The 24,889-nt window shown below is 38.6% G+C and overlaps 1 protein-coding gene across 23 annotated transcripts in view; it reads right to left on the reverse strand.

The window, feature by feature from the left end:
* Positions 1 to 24,889, reverse strand: part of ATF7IP2 (activating transcription factor 7 interacting protein 2) — a 105,166-nt gene that overhangs the window by 65,651 nt on the left and 14,626 nt on the right. For 22 of the 23 annotated variants that reach the window (XR_011384807.1, XR_011384806.1, XM_070065017.1 and 19 more), the window contains 2 exons: positions 13,256 to 14,106; positions 11,555 to 11,679 (listed from right to left, as the gene is read on the reverse strand). Coding sequence is in view for 21 of the 23 variants with exons in the window: in XM_070065017.1 (XP_069921118.1) it covers positions 11,555 to 11,679; positions 13,256 to 14,096 (966 nt within the window). In the remaining 2 variants the exon portion in view is untranslated. Of the gene's footprint in view, positions 1 to 11,554; positions 11,680 to 13,255; positions 14,107 to 18,130; positions 18,249 to 24,889 lie in introns of all 23 variants that reach the window. The other variant, XM_070065013.1, reaches the window with a different exon arrangement.

Raw genomic sequence — 24,889 nt, forward strand, 5'->3', positions numbered from 1 at the left:
CCTCTAACTGCTTTTCAAATAAATAAATCTCTAAAACAATTTTATTTCAATGCACACTTAAAATAACAGCTCTGAGCCACATTCAGAAACATTCATTGTAGTTTTTCACTCAGTGTGTAACTTCTTCCTGTAAGCAATTTTCCTATCAGAGTAAGTAGACTCTTAATAATGACACCTGCTGTGATATAGTTAAGATATTAATAATTCTATCTTCTCCTAATGTCTTGCGTCATGGTGTTCAAAATTGCAACATACAGTTCCTATGTTAAACTCTTATACTGATGTCACCAGAATGATCATATTCTGTAATCTTCCCTTCTTGTTTCCAATTACTCCCACTCCTTACCATTATCATCTACTTGACTTCATCTATAAGCTTCACTCACAATTCTTCCCTGGTTTTTCAACATTATTAAGACATGATTGTGGTTCTTACTTTCACAACTTTTAAATGTTTGATTAAATGAATAAATGTTCAATATACATATATTTCCTATATGTAAAAACATAGACACATACAGTTTTTATTATAGCTATTATCTGTTACCCAAGTATGGTTTCTATGGATCCCTATATGCTTGCCAGGTAACTGGCGGGGGTCAGTATGTGATGTTTATATCCAGATAAATCTTGGAGAGACATAACTACATGCTTCCAAGATGGAGACACATTTGCAGTGTTTCTCAAACTTCTCTAGTTAGGAAGTATCACATGAGATACCTGTTAAAAATCACAAAATCTGGGGCTGGCACTCTGGCTCAACAGTTTAAAGCTGATGCCTGTGGACCCAGCATACTGTATGGGTACCAGTTTTTGTTCTGACTGCTCCACTTCTGATCCAGCTCCCTGCTAATGTGCCTAGGAAAGCAGCAGAGGATACCCCAAGTGCTTGGGACCCTGCACCCATGTGGGAGACCTGGAAGAGGCTCCTGGCTTTGGATTGGCCCAGCTCCAGCCATTGAGGCCATTTGGGGAGTGATCCTGAAAACAGAAGATCTCTGTTTCTCCCTCTCTCTGTAACTGCCTTTCAAATCAATCTTTAAAAAAAAGGAAAAATAAATCACACTTTAAACAAGCACTCCTGGTGATTCAGATACAGGCAGAACCTTAAATTTTATTATTTTGGACTAAATGCCCACCCAGGAGTGATTCCTCTTGGTCAGAGCTGATACTTGTTCTCATTTATAGTATTCATTATACAGAAAACACACTAACCTCCAACAAATACATCATAATGTCTTTTACCAAAAGTAATATGTCCAACATTAAGGAATCTAATGCAATTCCTAACTTCAATTTGCAGATGGCAGCCACGTTGGCCTAAAGTTTGTAGAAAGTATAAATCTGCCAAAGCTTTCTTAAACTGTAAATTTATTTTTTTTATTTGAAAGGCAGAGGAAGAGGGAGAGGGAGAGGGAGGATGGATTCATGTACCAGCCAGGGCTGTGCCAGATCTTCACTGCCGATCTCCCATGAGCAGCAGGAATGTAAGTACTTGAGCCATCACTGCCTTCCAGGGTGCGCATTAGCAGGAAACTGGTCTTGAAGCAGAAGTGGGACTTGATATTAGGTACTCTGATATGGGATGCAAGCGTTCCAAGTGGCAGCTTAACAGGCTGCAACATAACATCCAGCCCCCAACTTTCTATGATGGTGAGAAAAGTGAACAGCTTGTACATTACATGACAAAATTCTTGCCCTTTTCTAATTTAACTGCAACCAATTCGGCCAGTTTTGAGGTTATGATCAGAAATAACAGTGCTGGGACTGTCAGCAGAGAACAACATCAAAACAGGGGCCCCACATCAACAAAATACAAACATGATAAACACACAGACATGCTTTAGAGGCAGTTGTTTGAACAGGAATTACAATATGTTAGGGAAAGCTAGCTATTTAGAGATAGGAATAAAGAATTAGCTACTACCCAAGTTGTGTTTGGATAATGTGCAAGAAACTTCTGAGGGTAGGTAACACATAAATAATATTCCCTAAATTCAGTACAAAGAACTATTTTCTTTGACTCAACTTGGGTCATATATTTTAGGAGGTAGACAGCAACAAGGAATATATTGATTTTTCTATACCAGTGAAATCAAGACATGCAAAGGCTAAATGCTGTCCTGCCATGTCTGTATCATAACTTATTTCTGAATGCAGCCACTAATCACTGAGAATAAGACATGGCTAGAATCTCTTTATCTTTTTTCTTGGATAACAAAATCATTAGGCTTCATCCATAGTTCTACTATTCCATCCCTGCCAGAAATAGAGCAATTACATATGTTTTTCATTAGTATCTCCTCTGGCCTGTATGGGAGAAAAAGGCAGGCAGAAAGAGAAAAACTAATGACTCACCTTTTAAGGTGGATCTGCATGAGTCTTTCAAAAAGATTTCCCTTTATTAGGTGAATACATATTCACAGGTTATATAACAATATAACTGTAACAGTCTGTTTTAGAAAACAGTAGTAGTATTGGGACTGGTGTTGTGGCACAACAGATTAACCCTAACCCTCTACCTGCAAAGCCAGCATTCTATATAAGCACCAGTTCAAGTCCCAGCTGCTCTACTTCCCATCCAGCTTCCACTGATACACCTGGGAAAGCATCAGATGACCCAAGGATTTGGACTTGTACCACCCAGGTGTGAAACCAGAATGAAGTTCCTGGCTCTGGCCTGGCCCAGCCATCTGGGGAGTGAACCAGCAGAAGGATGCTTGCTCTCTGTACCTCTAACTCTGCCTCTCAAATAAAAAATTAAAAGAAAAAAAAAGGGGGGCGGAGCCAAGATGGCGGAATAGTGAGGGCACGCACCGATAGTCCGGGAAAATTTAGTTTAATAAAAGGGGAGTTACGGTAGCCTCAGAAAAAAGAACCAGGAAAATATTGCAGACAAAACTCTTCTGGATCCAGTGGGCGTGAATCGGAGGACCTACTGGGAGAACAAGGTCGCCCACCGCGCGCGAAAGCCGAACCGCAGGACCGAGCCGCGGGACGGAGCCACGGAAGCCGAGCCGCGGGACTGAGCTGCGCAAGCTGCAGGGTCGGCGCGCAAGTGCTCGAAGGGGAGTGCAACAGCGGGGAGACTTGGGAAGTCCAGGGCTCCGAGTCCACACATCGGCGCTGGAAGGGGAGCAGACCTGCGTGGAGAGCGTGGGAGCCCACAGTTCGGGACATCAGCGGCAGACTCAACACACCAGCGCTGGAACGCGAGGTGAGCCGAACCTCAATAACCCGAGACACCGGCAGGCAAGCGGAGAGAGAAGACTAGAGGGAACGACCCCCGGGGCGGGGGGGACTTCACCAAGCTAACTGGAAGAGAGAGAGAGGGAAAAAAAAAAAGGTGACTGGTACGGACACGGGTTTCTCTCTCTCCGCTCACCTCTCAAGGGCGAGCAAGACAAAGAGCAGGCGCCATCTTGGACATACGTCATAAGCAGAGCGACCTCAGGTCTGCACCGGCCCTGAGCCTAGCAGTAAAACCTGACTCTGGGTGGGGCGAATTAATAGGAGATTAGGACTTAGTAAATTTATGGTGCTACTGAACTGAGACTGTGAAAAAAGAGACGGTGGGGGAGAGAACTCACGGAATTCACGTGAGCACTCTCCAGAGACGCTACAATTCCGTAACTTTGGCAACCCAGTGGGAGACTGAAGGAGAATTTGAGCCCACTCTAAGGGCCGAACAGATTCCCTGTGTGGTCCTTGGGAAAGAGCTTCTGATCTCTGGCTCCTGTGGGTATATCATTTGCCTGCTAACTACCTCCAACTTTGTTCAGCTGTGCAGAATAACTTCCCTGTTGAATCAAAAAAAAAAGAGAGAGAGAGAGAGAGAGAGGTTTACCACGCCTAACCTGGGAGTGTCACCTTTGGCACACCAAACAGAGCTCTCAGGCCACACCCATCTCAAGCCCTAAGGCTCCATCAAAAACAGGTAGTCCACTTAATCTAGAGTCATAGTATAACAAGAAAAAGCACCACAGTGAAGAAACCAAATATCTCCAATATGACAAATAACAAACGCAAAAACCAAGGTAATAAAAACAAGGAAGTCACCATGAAGCCCTCAAATGAAAAAGACACCCCAATTCAAGATTATGAGGATGATGACATAGAAGAAATGCAAGAAGCAGATCTCAAAAAATTGATAAGAACATTAAGAAGTTCTCAAAAACAAATTCTTGAACTACAGAAATCCTTAATGGACAAGATAGAAAATCTCTCTCGTGAAAATGAAATATTAAGGAGGAATCAAAATGAAACGAAACAACTAGTACAACAGGAAACTGGGATAGTGACTGAAGTGAAGAATTCAATAGATCAAATGAAAAACACAATAGAGAGCCTTACAAACAGAATGGGAGAAGCAGAAGAGAGAATATCGGACTTAGAAGACAGAGAACAGGAAAGGATACAGTCAGACCAAAGAAAAGAAGAGGAAATTAGGAATCTAAAACATATTGTCGGGAATCTTCAGGATACTATTAAAAAACCCAACATTCGGGTTCTAGGAGTTCCTGAAGGCATGGAGAGGGAGAAAGGATTAGAAGGCCTTTTTAGTGAGATATTAGCAGAAAATTTCCCAGGTTTGGAGAAGGACAGAGAAATCCTAGTACAGGAAGCTCACAGAACCCCTAATAAACACGACCAAAAGAGACCCTCACCACGGCACGTTGTAATTAAACTCTCCACAGTGAAACATAAAGAAAAGATCCTAAAATGTGCAAGAGAGAAACGTCAGATTACTCTCAGAGGATCTCCAATCAGACTCACAGCTGACTTCTCATCAGAAACTCTACAAGCTAGGAGGGAATGGCAAGATATAGCCCAGGTACTAAGAGAGAACAACTGCCAGCCCAGAATATTATATCCTGCAAAGCTATCATTTGTGAATGAAGGTGAAATAAAGACTTTTCATAACAAACAGAAATTGAAAGAATTTGTTGCCACTCGTCCAGCCCTGCAAAAGATGCTTAAAGATGTGTTACACACAGAAACAAAGAAACACGGTCATCAATATGAAAGAAGGTAAAGGAAGGAAACCAAGGAAGGAAAGCTCACAGCAAAAGATCACAGGGAATTCAAAGCATATATTAGAACTTATCTTTGGCAAATGGCAGGGCAAAGTTACCACTTATCATTAGTCACATTGAACGTGAATGGCCTGAACTGTCCAGTTAAAAGACACCGTTTGGCTGATTGGGTTAAAAAACAAAACCCATCTATTTGCTGCTTACAAGAAACACATCTTTCCAACAAAGATCCATACAGACTGAAAGTGAAAGGCTGGAAAAAGATATACCATGCCAACAGAAATGAAAAAAGAGCAGGCGTAGCCATCTTAATATCAGACACCATAAACTTTACCACAAAAACCATTAAGAGAGACAAAGAGGGACACTACATAATGATTAAGGGATCAATTCAACAGGAAGATATAACAATTATCAATGTATATGCACCTAACTACAGGGCACCGGTTTATCTAAAAGATTTGTTAACGGACTTAAAGGGAGACTTAGACCCCAATACAATAGTACTGGGGGACTTCAATACTCCACTCTCAGAAATAGACAGATCAATAGGACAGAAGATCAACAAGGATACAGTAGATTTAAACGACACTATAGCCCAAATGGATCTAACAGATATATACAGAACTTTCAATCCTACAGCTAAAGATTATACATTCTTCTCAGCAGTACATGGAACCTTCTCTAGGATTGACCACATACTAGGCCATAAAGCAAGTCTCAGCAAATTCAAAAGAATTAGAATCATACCATGCAGCTTCTCAGACCATAAAGGAATGAAGTTGGAAATGAACAACTCAGGAATCCCTAGAGCATACGCAAACACATGGAGATTGAACAACATGCTCCTGAATGAACAATGGGTCATAGAAGAAATCAAAAGAGAAATCAAAAACTTTCTGGAAGTAAATGAGGATAACAACACAACATACCAAAACTTATGGGACGCAGCAAAAGCAGTGTTAAGAGGAAAGTTTATATCAATAGGTGCCGGCCGGCGCCGCGGCTCACTAGGCTAATCCTCCGCCTAGCGGCGCCGGCACACCGGGTTCTAGTCCCGGTAGGGGCTCCGGATTCTGTCCCGGTTGCCCCTCTTCCAGGCCAGCCCTCTGCTGTGGCCAGGGAGTGCAGTGGAGGATGGCCCGGGTGCTTGGGCCCTGCACCCCATGGGAGACCAGGAAAAGCACCTGGCTCCTGGCTCCTGCCATCGGATCAGCGCGGTGCGCCGGCCGCAGCGCGCCAACCGCGGCGGCCATTGGAGGGTGAACCAACGGCAAAGGAAGACCTTTCTCTCTGTCTCTCTCTCTCTCACTGTCCACTCTGCCTGTCAAAAAAAAAAAAAAATAAATAAAAAATAAATAAATATATCAATAGGTGCCTACATCAAGAAATTGGAAAGGCACCAAATAGATGAGCTTTCTATTCACCTCAAGGATCTAGAAAACCTACAGCAAACCAGACCCAAATCTAGTAGGAGAAGAGAAATAATTAAAATCAGAGAAGAAATCAACAGGATTGAATCAAGAAAAACATTACAAAAAATCAGCCAAACGAGGAGCTGGTTTTTTGAAAAAATAAACAAAATTGACACCCCATTGGCCCAACTAACTAAAAAAAGAAGAGAAAAGACCCAAATCAATAAAATCAGAGATGAAAAAGGAAATGTAACAACAGACACCACAGAAATAAAAAGAATCATCAGAAATTACTACAAGGACTTGTATGCCAGCAAACAGGGAAACCTATCAGAAATGGATAGATTCCTGGACACATGCAACCTACCTAAATTGAACCAGGAAGACATCGAAAACCTAAACAGACCCATAACTGAGACAGAAATTGAAACAGTAATAAAGGCCCTCCCAACAAAGAAAAGCCCAGGACCAGATGGATTCACTGCTGAATTCTACCAGACATTTAAAGAAGAACTAACTCCAATTCTTCTCAAACTATTCAGAACAATTGAAGAAGAGGGAATCCTCCCAAATTCTTTCTATGAAGCCAGCATCACCTTAATTCCTAAGCCGGGAAAAGATGCAGCACTGAAAGAGAATTACAGACCAATATCCCTGATGAACATAGATGCAAAAATCCTCAATAAAATTCTCGCCAATAGAATTCAACAACACATCAGAAAGATCATCCACCCAGACCAAGTGGGATTTATCCCTGGTATGCAGGGATGGTTTAATGTGCGCAAGACAATCAATATGATACACCACATTAACAGACTGCAGAAGAAAAACCATATGATTCTCTCAATAGATGCCGAGAAAGCATTTGATAAAATACAACACCCGTTCATGATGAAAACTCTAAGCAAACTGGGTTTGGAAGGAACATTCCTCAATACAATCAAAGCAATCTATGAAAAACCCACAGCCAACATCCTATTGAATGGGGAAAAGTTGGAAGCATTTCCACTGAGATCTGGGACCAGACAGGGATGTCCACTCTCACCACTGCTATTCAATATAGTTCTGGAGGTTCTAGCCAGAGCTATTAGGCAAGAAAAAGAAATTAAAGGGATACAAATTGGGAAGGAAGAACTCAAACTATCCCTCTTTGCAGATGACATGATTCTTTATTTAGGGGACCCAAAGAACTCTACCAAGAGACTATTGGAACTCATAGAAGAGTTTGGCAAAGTAGCAGGGTATAAAATCAATGCACAAAAATCAACAGCCTTTGTATACACAGGCAATGCCATGGCTGAGGAAGAACTTCTAAGATCAATCCCATTCACAATAGCTACAAAAACAATCAAATACCTTGGAATAAACTTAACCAAGGACGTTAAAGATCTCTACGATGAAAATTACAAAACCTTAAAGAAAGAAATAGAAGAGGATACCAAGAAATGGAAAAATCTTCCATGCTCATGGATTGGAAGAATCAATATCATCAAAATGTCCATTCTCCCAAAAGCAATTTATAGATTCAATGCAATACCAATCAAGATACCGAAGACCTTCTTCTCAGATCTGGAAAAATTGGTGCTGAAATTTATATGGAGGCACAAGAGACCTCGAATAGCTAAAGCAATCTTGTACAACAAAAACAAAGCCGGAGGCATCACAATACCAGATTTCAGGACATACTACAGGGCAGTTGTAATCAAAACAGCATGGTACTGGTACAGAAACAGAAGGATAGACCAATGGAACAGAATTGAAATACCAGAAATCAACCCAAACATCTACAGCCAACTTATATTTGATCAAGGATCTAAAACTAATTCCTTGAGCAAGGACAGTCTATTCAATAAATGGTGCTGGGAAAATTGGATTTCCACGTGCAGAATCATGAAGCAAGACCCCTACCTTACACCTTACACAAAAATCCACTCAACATGGATTAAAGACCTAAATCTACGACCTGACACCATCAAGTTACTAGAGAACATTGGAGAAACCCTTCAAGATATTGGCACAGGCAAAGAGTTTCTGGAAAAGACCCGGGAGGCACAGGCAGTCAAAGCCAAAATTAACTATTGGGATTGCATCAAATTGAGAAGTTTCTGTACTGCAAAAGAAACAGTCAGGAGAGTGAAGAGACAACCGTCAGAATGGGAAAAAATATTTGCAAACTATGCAACAGATAAAGGGTTAATAACCAGAATCTACAAAGAGATCAAGAAACTCCACAAAAACAAAACCAACAACCCAATTAAGAGATGGGTCAAGGACCTCAATAGACATTTTTCAAAAGAGGAAATCCAAATGGCCAACAGGCACATGAAAAAATGTTCAAGGTCATTAGCAATCAGAGAAATGCAAATCAAAACCACAATGAGGTTCCACCTCACCCCGGTTAGAATGGCTCACATTCAGAAATCTACCAATAACAGATGCTGGCGAGGATGTGGGGAAAAAGGGACACTAACCCACTGTTGGTGGGAATGCAAACTGGTCAAGCCACTATGGAAATCAGTCTGGAGATTCCTCAGAAACCTGAAGATAACCCTACCGTTCGACCCAGCCATCCCACTCCTTGGAATTTACCCAAAGGAATTTAAATTGGCAAACAAAAAAGCGGTCTGCAGCCTAATGTTTATTGCAGCACAATTCACAATAGCTAAGACCTGGAACCAACCTAAATGCCCATCAACGGTAGACTGGATAAAGAAATTATGGGATATGTACTCTTTAGAATACTATACTGCAGTAAGAAACAACGAAATCCAGTCATTTGCAACAAAATGGAGGAATCTGGAACACATCATGCTGAGTGAAATAAGCCAGTCCCAAAGGGACAAATACCATATGTTCTCCCTGATCGGTGACAACTGACTGAACACCAAAAAGGAAACTTGTTGAAGTGAAAGGGACACTATGGGAAACGGTGACTTGATCAGCATAGCCCTGACTGTTAATGAACAACTTAATACATTATCCCTCTTAGTAGTTTTTTTGTCTGTTCTACTTAATATGACTGATTTAATTCTGTAATTAATACACAGTTATTCTTAAGTGTTGAAATTTAACTGAAATGTGATCCCTGTTAAACATAAGAGTGGGAATAAGAGAGGGAAGAGATGTATAATTTGGGACATGCTCAAGCTGACTTGCCCCAAATGGTAGAGTTAGAAGCATACCAGGGGACTCCAATTTAATCCCATCAAGGTGGCATGTACCAATGCCATCTCACTAGTCCAAGTGATCAATTTCAGTTCACAATTGATCATAATGAAAGGACTAAGAGTCAAAGGGAGCACATAAGCAAGTCTAGTACCTGCTAACACTAACCGATAGAATAAATAAAGGGGAGAGTGATCCAACATGGGAAGTGAGATACTCAGCAGACTCATAGAATGGCAGATGCCCTAAATAGCACTCTGGCCTCAGAATCAGCCCTAAAGGCATTCAGATCTGGCTGAAAAGCCCATGAGAGTATTTCAGGCATGGAAAGCCAAGACACTCTGGCAAAAGATCTCTGTGAGTGAGATCTCAGTGGAAAGAACAGGTCTTCAAAGAAGGAGGTACCTTTCTCTGAAGGGAGGAGAGAACCTCCACTTTGACTATGACCTTGTCTAAACAAGATAAGAGTCGGAGAACTCAAGGGGCTTCCATAGCCTTGGAAACTCATGACTGGAGCATAGGGAGATTACTGATGCCATAGACAGGAGTGTCAATTGGTAAAGTCAACAACAGGAGTCACTGTGCACTTACTCCTCATGTAGGATCTCTGTCCTTAATGTGCTGTGCATTGAGATTTAATGCTATAACGAGTACTCAAATAATATATTTCACTTTGTGTTTCTATGGGGGTGCAAACTGTTGAAATCTTTACTTAATGCATACTAAACTGATCCTCTGTAAAAAAAAAAAAAAAAAAAAAAAAGAAAAGAAAAGAAAAGAAACTATCAACTCCCAACTTGACTCTCACTGGGATTAAACATGACAATAGGTCTGATCTGATTTCATCATCATTAAAAAAAATCATCTATTATTTTTCACTTTATGTTTCTGTGTGGGAGCAAACTGTTGAAATCCTTACTTAATGTATACTAAGCTGATCTTCTGTATATTAAGATAATCGAAAATGAATCTTGATGTGAATGGAAGGGGAGAGGGAGTGGGAAAGGGGAGGGTTGTGGGTGGGAGGGACGGTATGGGGGGGAAGCCATAGTAATCCATTATTCGTACTTTGGAAAAGTATATTCATTAAATAAAAGTTAAAAAAAAAAAAAAAAAAAAAAAAAAAGAAAACAGTAGTGCTTTTGTTTCTGAAACAGCTTGCAGAATTATTTGGATAGGGAAATTTTGGTCCATTACAGCTGAGAGACATTCATCTATCAAGTAATGACTTTTAGTGGTGCCAGTCAAATAGTAATGAAATAGCAAAACACAATCATCAAAACAGGTCCTGATTAGAGTCAATATATTAAAATTGAAGCTCATTACACTTCTATTCACAGATGATCAGACATCAATGGAGACTGTAGTATCATCATATAGAATGGGGAAAAATGAAAGAAGTGTGTTTAATGATGCTCTAAAGCAAAGTATCTGATAATGCAGTATATCCATGTAAATGTGGATATTAGGACAATTAAACCTGAATGCAATAGGATTTTGCAATGGACTTCTGTGTTATTTTGAGTCTATGAAGGAGTGATCAATTGTGATGAGGTCTACAAGCAGCTATAGCTGCAGTTCAAAGACCAATACAAAGACTGGACTGTTCAGCAAAGCTCCAGGTCATTTAGTGCATGACTCACACAGAGATCTGAGTGTAGAACGACTGAAGACATTCTCTTAGTACAACAGAACTGTACCTACAGATCATTCTCAGTTACTATGCCCAAGATGATTTTCTAGAAATCAGGGCTGTTTTGGATATTTAAAAAAATTATCTGTCCCTAATTGCTCTGTCTGCTAATTCAGTTTTCAAAAACCTATTTTCTATTAACAAAGTCATCTGTACTATGTCATTGTGGAGATCAGTTAATTTAACATTTGTACTCACCAAAAGTAAAAGTTTCTGAAGCAAATGTTTAAAGTCTCAATTTTTACCTTTTCCAGCAATGCTGTTTGCCTTTCTGGGGTTACTCGACTATTTTCATTAATTTGCTCTGAAGTTTTCATGCGCTTAGCATTTTCTTTGTTTTCTGAAAACATCCTCTTCTTCTGATTTTGGCCTTAGAGAGATGCAAAATTAGAGAAGGAAGAACTACCTAATTTAGGAACCCTCTAAGCAAATGGAAACACCAAACTACTCCTTATATCCTAGGTAGGGTTCTGGTCTCAGATACATTCTCCTTTAACTTTATTAAATATATCTTTACCAATGAAAACTGAATAAATTATAATAACATTTAATCATTTACAATAAGTAAATCATTCTGCTTACTTTTATGTGAGTACAGTTACTTAGTCCTATATATTCCTAATAGGTTATCCAATTATTACTTTTAAGTAATTTTAAATACATCTTGTTAAATGATGATCATTCTGTAGCTGAGACAAAAACAAAAAAAAAAAACCTCAAGTTTCTTCTTCTGTTTAAATAACCAACATATCCTTTTGATATTTTAATGACTTTACAACTCTAGAATTTCATTTATTATTTAGTGTTTATCTCTCTCTCCACACACACACACACAAACACTATTGTCATTTTATACTTAACATATGATTTACATACAGGTCAGCTCTACAGAATGAAGTGTGTTCACCAACAATTTTAAAAACCCACTCTTTCAACTAGCCTTTTAAATCTAGTAAAACTTTAAAATAAGAGATATAGATAAAATGAATACATGATTGCCATAAACCACCTTTTGATTTTTTTTGCACAATCAAGAGAAAGTAACTAGTTATTTGTCAGATTTCCTTTTTGATATGGTGGATACTGTTAAAGTGAATCAAGTTTTGCCTAAAGCAGCCTTTGTATATATTTTAAGTCTGGCCTAAAGGTTTCTCTATACAGAGTGAACTGTAAACAAACTTGATGCATACAGACTGCAACTGAGCCTCAGCCAATCCCAACTGGCCAGCTCTTCAAGACATGATCTGAGTTATCAGGCAGTTATCTGAGTTCAAGGCAGATCTGGGTTATCAGGCTGTCTCTGCACTTCACTTCCCCTCTCTAAGTTTCACTTCCTTTCCTCTATTAACAAAAATTGAATCATTTTGGTCCAAACTCCTGCCCAATTCCAAGAACTATAAATAAAACCAATTAAGATCTGCAAAACTAAATTCGTTTTAATTTTCTCTTTTAACAATACTTTAGCTCTCCCCATCAAGAATGACTCAGAAGGGCTGGCGTTGTGGCACAGTGGGCTAAGCCACCACCTGTAGTACCAGCATATCCTATAGGTGCCAGTGCATTTCCCTTATGTTCCACTTCTGATCCAGCTCCCTGCTAATATGCTGGGAAAGCAGAGGATGATGACCAAGTACTGCCACCCGCGTAAGAGACACTGATGGAATTCTAGCTTCCAGCTTCAGTCCGGCTCAGCTCTAGCCACTGCAGCCATTTGGGGAGTGAACCAGCAGATGAAAGATCTCTTCTTCTCTGTAACTCTGCCTTGCAAGTAAATAAATCTTTTTTAAAAAATGGTTTAAAACAAGATACTCTAAAAATAATTAGTCATCATTTACTGTTTCCTTGCCTACACTCATATGTACTCTGTCTGTATATGAGGCTTTAAAATCCCTCAAAGGAAAGTGACTAGATTAATTTCTCTAAAAGATGCATCAACACACACTTACTGTTATTTCCATCAGTGTCAAGTGATGATTGCCATTCTGATTCGGTACTTTCACAATTTGAAATGCTGGAATAACAGTTTTTATTGTATTCTTCACTTTTCAAAACTTTAGCAGCACAGTTGCTGGAACTGACTGGACTCAAGTTAGGTGTTTTTTCAACAGGCACAAAATCTGAATCTGAACTTAAAATGTCATTTTGCCTTTTATGAAGTGACACTGATTTGGAGCTTGTTTTTGAAAGGGATATCATGTTGTCAATTCTCTTATCATCCAAGGTATTCATTTCTGTAGCCTTTGGCATTTGAAGTATACTACTCAATAGAGAGGGTGGCCACCAAATGGATTTCAGATGAGAATTCTTGTTATGTTCAAAAAAGGAACTTGTTACACTTGTATGATATTCAAAATGGCTTTCAGAAGTATCCCATGAATCTTTTGCTTTTTGTATACAGAGTTTGCTGGGAGAATCTATTGCTTTTCTTGGCTTTTGGTTAGGACATGTAACATGTTCATTAACACATTCCAATCTGGTTTCTGAATCAACATTTTCTTCAACTGGTTTTATTAAATTCTGAGGGATTATTGTGTTTTTTTCTGAGGACACTGTATTTTTGTTAGAGTCCAATGAGAAACCAACATTTTGAGACAGTCTAGATGTGCTTATTATGAAACCAGTACTTAAATTCAGATTACCAGTTGGAACATTACTCCCAGTTGATGCTGTTTTCAATGCTTCAACATTCTTTGACTTATTCAGGATCTCTACTTGCTTCCGGCAACTTGTGGGCATTGTTTTTTTGGCTTTTAATATCTTCGGTTTACTTTTATCTAGATTTGCCATCTTTCATAACCTAAAATTTAAAATATCATAATTAAATGCTTTTCTCGAATGTTATTTCCTTAACGATATTTAAATAATGTTAAGACTGTGGATCTCAAAATTTAGATAATTACTCCTATTAGAAATCACACTTTTGTCACTGAGAAACACACTTTTTTTCTAGAAATCTAAGCTATATAAACTCAAATTTTATATTATGAGTAAGCTTCTATTTAAAACTAGTCCTGATAATTTATCTGATTTTTTTGTTATATCACATGAGCAATAAAACATTCACTGTTGATGTGATTATCCAAGATGGCCATCATTTAGATAACCTAAAGATTAGGTGGCATCTCTTCATAAAAATAAAAAACAATGCTTTGTATAGAACATTACATTTTCTATATTTATCAGCACCCTTTAAGCTTTCCTAATGTTCAAATTTCCACAATAATCAGAGGTACAGTAATCCTCATACAAGCATTAAGATATGTAACATAAAAATGGAAGTTCAAATTTAACTTGGCTTACATAATATTTTTCATAATTTTAGTAAAAATCAGATACATCGCAAAGTAATTCATTGTTGATCCCTCAGTATTCACATCATCTTTGATCAGAAATGTGGGTTAGTACATGGTTTAAAAGAAAGAAGTACTGCCAGATTACAAAGGCATAATAAAAGCAAGCAAAATGAATTATTCTATATTGAGGCACAATATACTAGTTATCTAACAAATAGACTAATTATCTAAACAAACCCAAAGTCAGGAACAAGCAGCAGGCATTTAGCCTAGCAATTAAGAGGCTGTTTAAGGCATCCAAGTTCCAAAGTGGTTCACCTGGGTTTAATACTCAGCTCTGGCTCGTAACTCCAGGGGCTGAATGCAAACCATGGGAGGCAATAGTGATGGCTCAAGTAACTGGATCCCTGGCACCAATGTAGGAAACCTGGGTGGAATTCCCAGCTCCCAGCTTCAGTCTCAGACTGTCCAAGCCATTTGGGCCTTTGGGGAGTTGTCTGTCTCTCAAATGAATAAAATTTTTGAAAGTCAAAGAATCTAGGGCTTAAGGCACAAATAACTCAGCCAAAAGTGCAAGAATAACTTTTTCATTTATCATTATCTAGTTTCTTACTTGAAGCTTTCTTATACTATATTATTTTAATCGAAAATATTATTTGATAAGGAACAGTTACAGGTTTTGTGAGGCCTTAGGTTGAGGTAAATATTTAAAACAAGAAAATAAGTTATGTATACACAGTGTAAGTTTTAAAAACCTGACATGTACTCTTATAAACATCATACAATCCATTAAGAGCCTGATAAACCTATAGATTATTGTTTTATAGGTAGGATTGCACATTATTTGACTGATTCTTTATGAATACAATTTTTTCATTATTTCCCATAGAGAAAAGAGACAACTAAGTCTTCCCTTCAGTGTGAAGGATACTTTTTGCTTTAAAAAAAAAGTTATTGGAATGCATAAAACAAGCAGCTTTTTCTAAGAGGTAATTCTGTTGATACTGCAATATTTTGTGCCCTATAAACAACAAAAAATTTAATTACAAAGACAAAATGTCTAGCAAAAAAGAAAATCTACATATGGTGAACTGATAATTGAATGTGCTGTGTTACTGAATATTTCTCACAGAAGTTCGGTTTTGACTAGAAACTCATGAGAACTAAGCCTTATACTTGAAATTGCAAACATCAGATGATTGGAAATTTTTCCTACTACTTCCTAGCTTCATAAATTTCAAATGTTGGCATCTCTACCATTCATACATTTCAGGTGCCAGGCACCAAATATCACATTTACCTTACAATTATGCCAAAAGGTTATAATTACCTATTCTCAGAAGTGAACCATAAACATAACCTTTTAAACCCACATTAAGGATAAGCCCAATCACAAAATTCTTAAGCCACTCTATTTTCAGGTAACACAGAGGTTAAGGAAAAAATCAAGGTGAAAAGAATCATAAATCTTAAGTTACTAGGTAAAATATTTTACTTTTGTAAATCTTACAAAAATATCCAACCATGTGAACACATTGTTATGATCCTTCTCAAGGCCTTTTGGAAATGGCCTAAAGTAAGGCCCAAAATCTCAGTTTTCAGTTAAAATTTCTGTATTTGATGCATACAAAATACATGTAATATATATGTTATGGATTTAATGTGGTTTATCCCTTCTAAAACTCATGCTAAAATTTAATCCTCATTATGGGATATTATGAAGTGGAATCAGGTAGGACCTTTAAGAGGTAATTAGGGGCCAGCGCCAGCACACCAGGTTCTAGTCCCGGTCGGGGCGCCGGATTCTGTCCCGGTGGCCCCTCTTTCAGGCCAGCTCTCTGCTGTGGCCCGGGAGTGCAGTGGAGGATGGCCCAAGTGCTTGGGCCCGGCACCCCATGGAGACCAGGAGAAGCACCTGGCTCCTGCCATCGGATCAGCGCGGTGCGCCAGCCGCAGCGCACCGGCCGCGGCGGCCATTGGAGAGTGAACCAACAGCAAAGGAAGACTTTTGTCTCTCTCTCTCACTGTTCACTCTGTCAAAAAAAAAAAAAAAAAAAAAAAAAAAAAAGAGGTAATTAGGGTTCAACCTTCAAAAATGAGTAATCCATTTATTCAATAAATGGTTTAATGGGCTACCTCCAGAGTGGGTCTGCTATAAAAGCCACTACTAGGTCTCTCACAAGCCCCTTATCTCCTACCAAATGATAACCTGCACTACATCAGTACACTGCCAAAAATAAGGCCATCCATCACAAGATGCAGCCCCTTGCACCAAACCTCTTTTCTTTATAACTTATTTACTTGCTATAACTGGAGGACGGGTAAGGTGGGAAGAATCACTATGTTCCTAAAGTTGTTTTTTTGCAACGCATGAACCTTGTGTACCTTAAATAAAAGCTTTCTGGGGAAAAAAAATAAAAATTTCTTACTTAGTCTGTGGTATTGTGTTATTAGCAACAGAAAATGGACTAAGATATACAGATTTTAAAAATGTAGTCTTTTGAATCCCAGTATCTGTTTTATGTATATTTATAAACCAATTCTAAAATTTATATGGAAATTCAAGGGACAAAGTAATTAAGATAGTCTTGAACTACAAAATAAGAAGACCTAAAATATTAGATATCACTTTTAAATAGGTGGTAGTAATAGAGGGAGTGGTACCAATGAAACAATACAGGAATCCAAAAATAGCTTCACACATAGTTACCTGCCTCTGACAAAGGTGATATTGTAGTAAAATGGGAGAAAGGACAGTCTTGAATTAAGTAAACCGAATAAACATACTTTAATCTTTTACCACACACTGTATCTCAAAGTCAACTCAAAAATAATAAAGAACAAGAACAAAATCAACTCCAAAAGCATGGCATATTTAAATGTGAACTGTAAAACGGGTTTTAGATGAAAACCGGAGCACATTTTCATGCCTCTGCAGTGGTCAGATCCTTGTAAAAAGCTCTAAGGCTCACACACGTGTGCACAGACAAAACAAAACATTTAAACAGGCACTTCACAAAAGAAATAAAAATGATGAATAGCAGATGAATCGGTACCCCATTTATCAAATAAAAGCATGTGAGATTCTTCTATGTATTACCCAGCAGAATAACTAAAAATAAAAATACTACTGAGGCTTGTGAAGATGTGGAGAAACTGGTGCTTTCATACAATACTGGTGGTAGCACAAATCTAGAACTGAATATATGTGCTCTGTAACTTGGCTCTGTCACTGCTAGATAATAATGTCTGCAAATGTATCTACCTGGTCAAAGTGCAAAAATGTTCTTTAGTAACACTACAATATCCAGAAAGTAGAAAGCAGTCACGTACCAATCAGTAGCACAACAGAGTAATAAATTAAGTATATTAGAAGCTGGTGTTGTGATGCAATAGGTTAAGCTGCTGCCTCTAACAAGGGTGAGCATCAGTTCAAACCCTGGCTGCTCTACTTTCAATCCAGCTCCCTGCTCTGATGCCTAGGAAAGCATCAGAAGATGGCCAAATACTTATGCTCCTGACACTCACATGAGAGACTGTGTTGTCAGCCTGGCCCAGCTTCGGTCACTGTAGTCATTTGGAGAGTGAAGCAGCAAATGGAAGATCAATCTTTCCTTCTCTCTTTTCTCTCTCTCTCTTGCTTTGCCTTTCAAATCAAATAAATAAATAAAAGAATAAGGAAGACACTAAGAACCCTCCAAAGGAACTTTACCGTACTTCAATAGTAGAAGGTGAAGATGAAAACAGGGTATACACCAGAAATGCAGCACTGAAAATTGATCATCAGATTACTTAGAAGCAACCAGAGCAAATTCATGAACTAAAATGAAAAATTTTCTCATGATGTTGAAATAGTAAAAGAAAAAGCAGAATGAAATTCTATAAACAAAAAACTAAATAGTTCAAATAAAAAATGCAGTGAAAAGTATTAACAACAGAGTAGGGGAGACAGGAGAGAATATCAAAACTAGAAGACAAAGTCCTAAAAATTTTACAGTCAAACCAAAAAATAGAATAAATTAGAAAACTAAAAAACACTGTTGGAGATCTACAAGATACAATCTAATGACCTAATATATGGGTCCTACGAGTTACTGAAAGAGTGGAAGGAGAGAAAAGATTAAAAGGCTTTTTTAATGAAATAACAACAGAAAACGTCACCAATTTGGAGAAAGAAAGGGAACTTCAAATACAAGAAGCACACAGAATTGCCAATAGACACAACAAGAAAAGATCTTTATTATGACACACTGTAGTAAAACTCTTCACAATAAAAGATAAAGGAAAGATTCTAAAATGTGCACAAAGAGAAATGCCAGATCACATTCAACAGAATGCCAATTAGACTCAAAGCAGACTTCTCACCAGAAAGCCTACAGGCTAGGAGAGATTGTTGAGATATATTCCAAGTCCTTAGAGAAAAAACACAGAATACTATACCTTGAAAAGCTCTCATTTATCAATGAAGGTGAAATAAAGATTTTTGGTATCAAATGGAAATTGAAAGAATTTGCAACTACTTGCACAGTCCTACAAAAGATGCTCAAGGATATGTTACACACAGAAACAGGAACATCACTGTGAAAGAAGGTGAAGGTAGAAAAGCACCCAGTAAAAGTACAAAGGAAACACAAAGTAAAAAAATAGGACTAGTAACAGAAATATGGCAGGGCAAAACAGTTACTTAACAATAGTCACCCTGAATGTAAAAGGTCTCACTTCTCCAGTTAAAAGATACAGACTGCCTGAATGGGATAAAAAAGAAAACCCATGTATTTGTTACCTACAAGAAGGGTATCTCACCAAAAAACAGGCATGCAAACTGAAAGTGAAAGGATAAAGGTATCCATGACAACAGAAACCAAAAGAGCTGGTGTAGCCATCCTAATATCAGACTAACACAAAATTGTTAAAAGAGGCAAAGAAGGGCACTCTGTAATGATTAAGGGATCAATTCACAGGAAGATGTGACTATTATAAATGTATATGCACCTAATTACAGGGCACTTGGGTATGTAAAAGAAATGTTAAGGGATCTAAAGGGAGACACAGACTCAAACAATAATAATGGGGGACTTTAATACCCACTTTCAGCAATGGACAGATCAACCAGACAGAAAATCAGCAAGGAGACAAAAGACTTAATCGACACTATAGACCAAAGAGACCTAACGGGTATCTACACAGCTTTCCACCCTACAGGAACAGAATATACATTCCTCTCACCAGTGCATGGAACTTTCTTTAGAATTGACCACATGCTAGGCCATAAAGCAACTCAGCAAATTCAAAAAATATTCTCTGACCACAACACAATGAAGTTGATAATCAACAACTCAGGAATCCCCAAAACATATACAAGCACACGGAGACTGAACAACATGCTCCTGAATGAACAGTGGGTCACAGAAGAAATCATAAGAGTAATCAAGAAATTTCTGGTAACAAATGAAGATGACAACACAATATATCAAAACTTATGGGATACAGCAAAAGCAGTGTTAAGAGGAAAGTTTACAGCAATAGGTGCCTACATCAAGAAATTGGAAAGACACAAAATTAACGAGCTATCAATGCCTCTCAAGAACCTAGAAATACAATAGCAAACAAACCCAAAACTAGCAGGAGAAAAGAAATAAGTAAAATTAGAGAAGAAATCAACAAAACTAAAACCAATAAAACAATACAAAGTATCAGCAAAACGAAGAGCTTCTTCTTCAAAAAAATAAATAAAATTGACAAACCACTGGCCCGACTAAAAAAAAGAAGACCCAAATTAACAAAATCAGAGATGAAAAAGCAAACTTAACAACAGACCCCACAGAAATAAAAAGAATCATCAGAAATTACTATAAAGTACTGTATGCCAACAAAACAGGAAACCTAGAAGAAATGGATGGATTCCTGGGCACATAGGACCTACCTAAATTGAGCCGTGAAGACATGAAAACCTAAAAACACCAACAACCAATACAGAACTCAAAGCAGTAGTAAACACCCTCCCAATAAATAAAAGCCCAGGACTGGATGGCTTCACCACTGAATTCTACCAAACATTTAAAGAACTTATTCCAATTCTTCTCAAACTATTCAAAAGAACTGAAAAGCAGGAAATCCTCCCAAATTCTTTCTATAAAGCCAGCATCACCTTAATTCCTAAACCTGAAAAAGATGTAACAGAGAAAGAAAACTACAGACCAATCTCTCTGATGAACATAGACGGAAAAATCATCAACAAAATTTTAGCCAATTGAATCCAACAACACATCAGAAAGATCAACCACCAGGACTAAGTGGGATTTATTCCTGGTATGCAGGAACAGTTCATCATGTACAAATCAATCAATGTGATGTATCACATTAACAAACTGCAGAACAAAAACCATATGATTATTTCAATAGACACAGAGAAAGCATTTGATAAAACACAACACCCCTACATGATGAAAACTTTAAACAAACTGGGAATACAAGGAACATTTCTCAACACAACCTAGGCAATTTATGACAAACCCACAGCCAGTGTTCTAACGATCAGAGAAAAGTTGTAAGCAACCCCACTGTGATACAGAACCAGACAAGGGTGCCCATTCTCACCCTTTAGGTGTTTTTAGTTTTTCACGTCTTCACGGCTCAACTTAGGTAGGTCATATGTGCCCAGGAATCTATCCATTTCTTCTAGGTTTCCCGTTTTGTTGGCATACAGTACTTTATAGTAATTTCTTATGGGGGCTGGCACTGTGGTGTAAAGGGTAAAGCTGCTGCCTGCAGTGCCAGCATCCCATATGGGCACCGGTTCAATTCCTGCTTTTCAACATAGTCCTAGAAGTTCTAGCCAGAGCCATTAGACAAGAAAAAGAAATCAAAAGGATACAAATAATGAAGGAGTAAGTCAAAATATCCCTATTTGCAGATGACATGATCCTATACATAGGGGATCCAAAAGAAACCACTAACAAACTATTGAAACTCAGAGAACAGTTTGGAAATGTAGCAGGATATAAAATTAAGACCCAAATATCAACAGCCTTTGTACATGCAGACAATTCCACAGCTGAGAAAAAGCTCCTAAGATAAATCCCATCCACAACAGCTACCAAAAAAATCCATTACCTTGGAATAAATTTAACCAAAGATGTTTATGATGAGAATTATAAAACATTAAAGAAAGAAATATAAGATGACACTAAAAAATGGAAAAAATCTTCCATGTTCATGGATTGGAAGAATCATTAGCATCAAAATGTCCATACTACCAAAAACCTTTTACAGATTCAATGCAATACCAATCAAAATACCAAAGACACTTTTCTCAGATATAGAAAAAATGATGGGGGATGGCACTGTGGTGTAATGGGTAAAGCTGCTGCCTGCAGAGCCAGCATCCCATATGGGCACTGGTTCAATTCTTGGCGGGTCCACTTCTGATTTAGCTCTCTATGGCCTGGGAAAGCAGTAGATGATGTTCCAAATCATTGGGTCCCTGCACCCATGTAGGAGACCCAGAAGCTCCTGGGTTCTGATCAGCACACCTCTGGCCATTGCAGCCACTTGGCTAGTCATCCAGAGGATGGAAGATCTCTCTCTCACTCTGCCTCTCCTTTTCTTTAACTCTCACTTTTAAATAAGTAAAATAAATCTCTTTAAAAAATAGAAAAAATGATGTAGAAATTTACATGGAAACACAATAGACCCCAAGCAGCTAAAGAAATCTTATACAACAAAAACAAAGCTGGAGGCATCAAAATAGCAGATTTCAAACATACTACAGGGCAGTTATAATGAAAAAAGCCTGGTATTGGTACAAAGACAGATGGATAGAACAATGGAACAGAATAGAATAACACCCAAAATCAACCCAAGCATCTACAAACAACTTATTTTTGACAAAGGTTCTAAAATCAACCCCTAGGGCAAGGACAGTCTCTTCAACAAATGGTGCTGGGAAAACTGAATCGCCACATGCAGAAGCATAAAGCAAGACCTTAACCTGACATCTTTCACCAAAATCCACTCAAAATGGACTAAAGACCTAAATCTATGACCCAACACCATCAAATTATTAGAGAACATCAGAGAAACCCTATAAGATATCAGCATAGGCAAAGACTTCTTGGAAAATGCTCTGAAAGCACAGGCAATCAAAGCCAAAATCAACAAATTGGATTACATCAAACTGAGAAGCTTCTGCTCTACAAAAGAAACAATCAGCGAGGTGAAGAGACAACCAACAGAATGCGAGAAAATATTCACCAACTATACAACTGATAAAGGATTAATAACCAGAATATATAAAAGAAATCAAGACATTCAACAACAACAAAACAAACAATCCCGTTAAGAAATGGGCAAAGGAATTAGACATTTTTCAAAAGAGGAAATCCAAATAGCCAGCAGACACATGAGAAAATGCTCAGGATCGCTAGCCATCAGAGAAATAGAGATCAAAACCACATGAAGTTTCACCTCATCCCAGTTAGACTGGCTTTCACACAGAAATCAACAAATGTTGGTGAAGATGTGGGGGGAAAGGTACCCTAATCCATTGTTAGTGGCAGTGTTAACTGGTAAAGCCACTATGGAAGACAGTGTAGATATCCTCAGAGGTCTGAATACAGACCTACCATATGACCCAGCCATTCCACTCTTTGGAATCTATATAGGGGAAATGAAATCAGCATATGAAAGAGCTCTCTGTGTCTCCATGTTTATTGCAGTTCAATTCACAATAGCAAAGATATGGAATCAACCTAAATTCCCAATAACTGAAGGCTGGATAAAGAAATTATGCAGGATATACACCACGGAATACTACATAGCAGTAAAAAAAAAAAAAATGCAACCAGGTCATTTGCAATAAAATGGATGAAACTGGAAAACATCATACTAAGTTAAGCCAGTTCCAAAGAGACAAATTCTGTGTGCACTCCCTGTGGTAACATAGCACCTTAAAGACAACATGTAGAAACAAAATGGACACTCTTGAGAAAATTACTTGGAACAGGCCTTCTCTCAACTGCTGAGGAACAGCTTCTCATTCCACATTTTTGACTATCTTTTCCTTTATAATATTTTATTCATCTTTTTCGTATGAATCACTAAACACTATACTTTTTTGACAGGCAGAGTTAGACAGTGAGAGACAGACAGAGAGAAAGGTTTTCCTTTTCCGTTAGTTCACCCCCCAAGTGGCCGCTACGGCTGGTGCACTGCGGCCGGTGCACTGCACTGATCCAAAGCCAGGAGCCAGGTGCTTCCTCCTGGTCTCCCATGGGGTGCAGGGCCCAAGCACTTGGGCCATCCTCCACTGCACTCCCGGGCCACAGCAGATGGCTGGACTGGAAGAGGAGCAACCGGGACAGAATCCGGCGCCCCAACCGGGACTAGAACCTGGGGTACCGGCGTGGCAGGTGGAGGATTAGCCTAGTGAGCCACGGCGCCGGCCTAAACACTATACTTTTAATAGAGTTAATCATATATATGTAAAAAGTTAAGTATAAACAGATCTTAGTGAATAAGGGTGAGAATAAGAAAGGGGTGAGGAAATGGGGTGGGAGTGTGGGTGGCAGGGCTCGCACAGTAGGAAGAATTACCAAGATCTTAAAGTTTTAATTATGAAATGTATGAAGTTCACAACTGCAAAGCAGTGTAGTTGTACATACATTCCTATGGACTTACTTCTAAATGTAAGGCTTAACAACTAGGCATAGGACCCCAAAATCCCTTAAGCTGGCGGATAAAAATAGAATCTTAAGGGGCTGCCACTATGGCGTATCAGGTAAAGCCACCACCTGAAGTGCCAACATCCCATATGGGCACCAGTTTGAGCCCCGGCTGCTCCGCTTGTGATCCAGCTCTCTGTTATGGCCTGGGAAAGCAGAAGATGGCCCAACTGCTTGGGCCCCTGTACCCAAGAAACCCAGAACAAACTCCTGGCTCCAGATTGGCTCAGCTCCGACCGTTAAAACCATCTGGCTAGCAATAAAGCAGATGAAGACCTCTCTCTCTCTCTCTACCTCTTTGTAACTCTTCCTTTCTAATAAAAAAAAAACCTTAAATAAAAAAGAGTAGCTTAAGTGTTTTAAAGATAAAAAGGAGAGGAATAAGTGGTAAAGTGACCGTATAGACAGGATCAAGGTTAAAGTGATCGTATGAATAGGACTAAGTGTTTAGAAACAATAATAGACAGAATTAAAAAGGAGTGAAGTCTCCAACAGGGAAAGTAGTTCATACTGCAGACTCATATAATGACAATTGCTTTAAGTAGCATTCTGATGTCAGAATCAG

Source organism: Oryctolagus cuniculus, chromosome 19 (assembly GCF_964237555.1).
Source record: "Oryctolagus cuniculus chromosome 19, mOryCun1.1, whole genome shotgun sequence".
In the NCBI taxonomy this organism is placed as follows: domain Eukaryota; kingdom Metazoa; phylum Chordata; class Mammalia; order Lagomorpha; family Leporidae; genus Oryctolagus; species Oryctolagus cuniculus.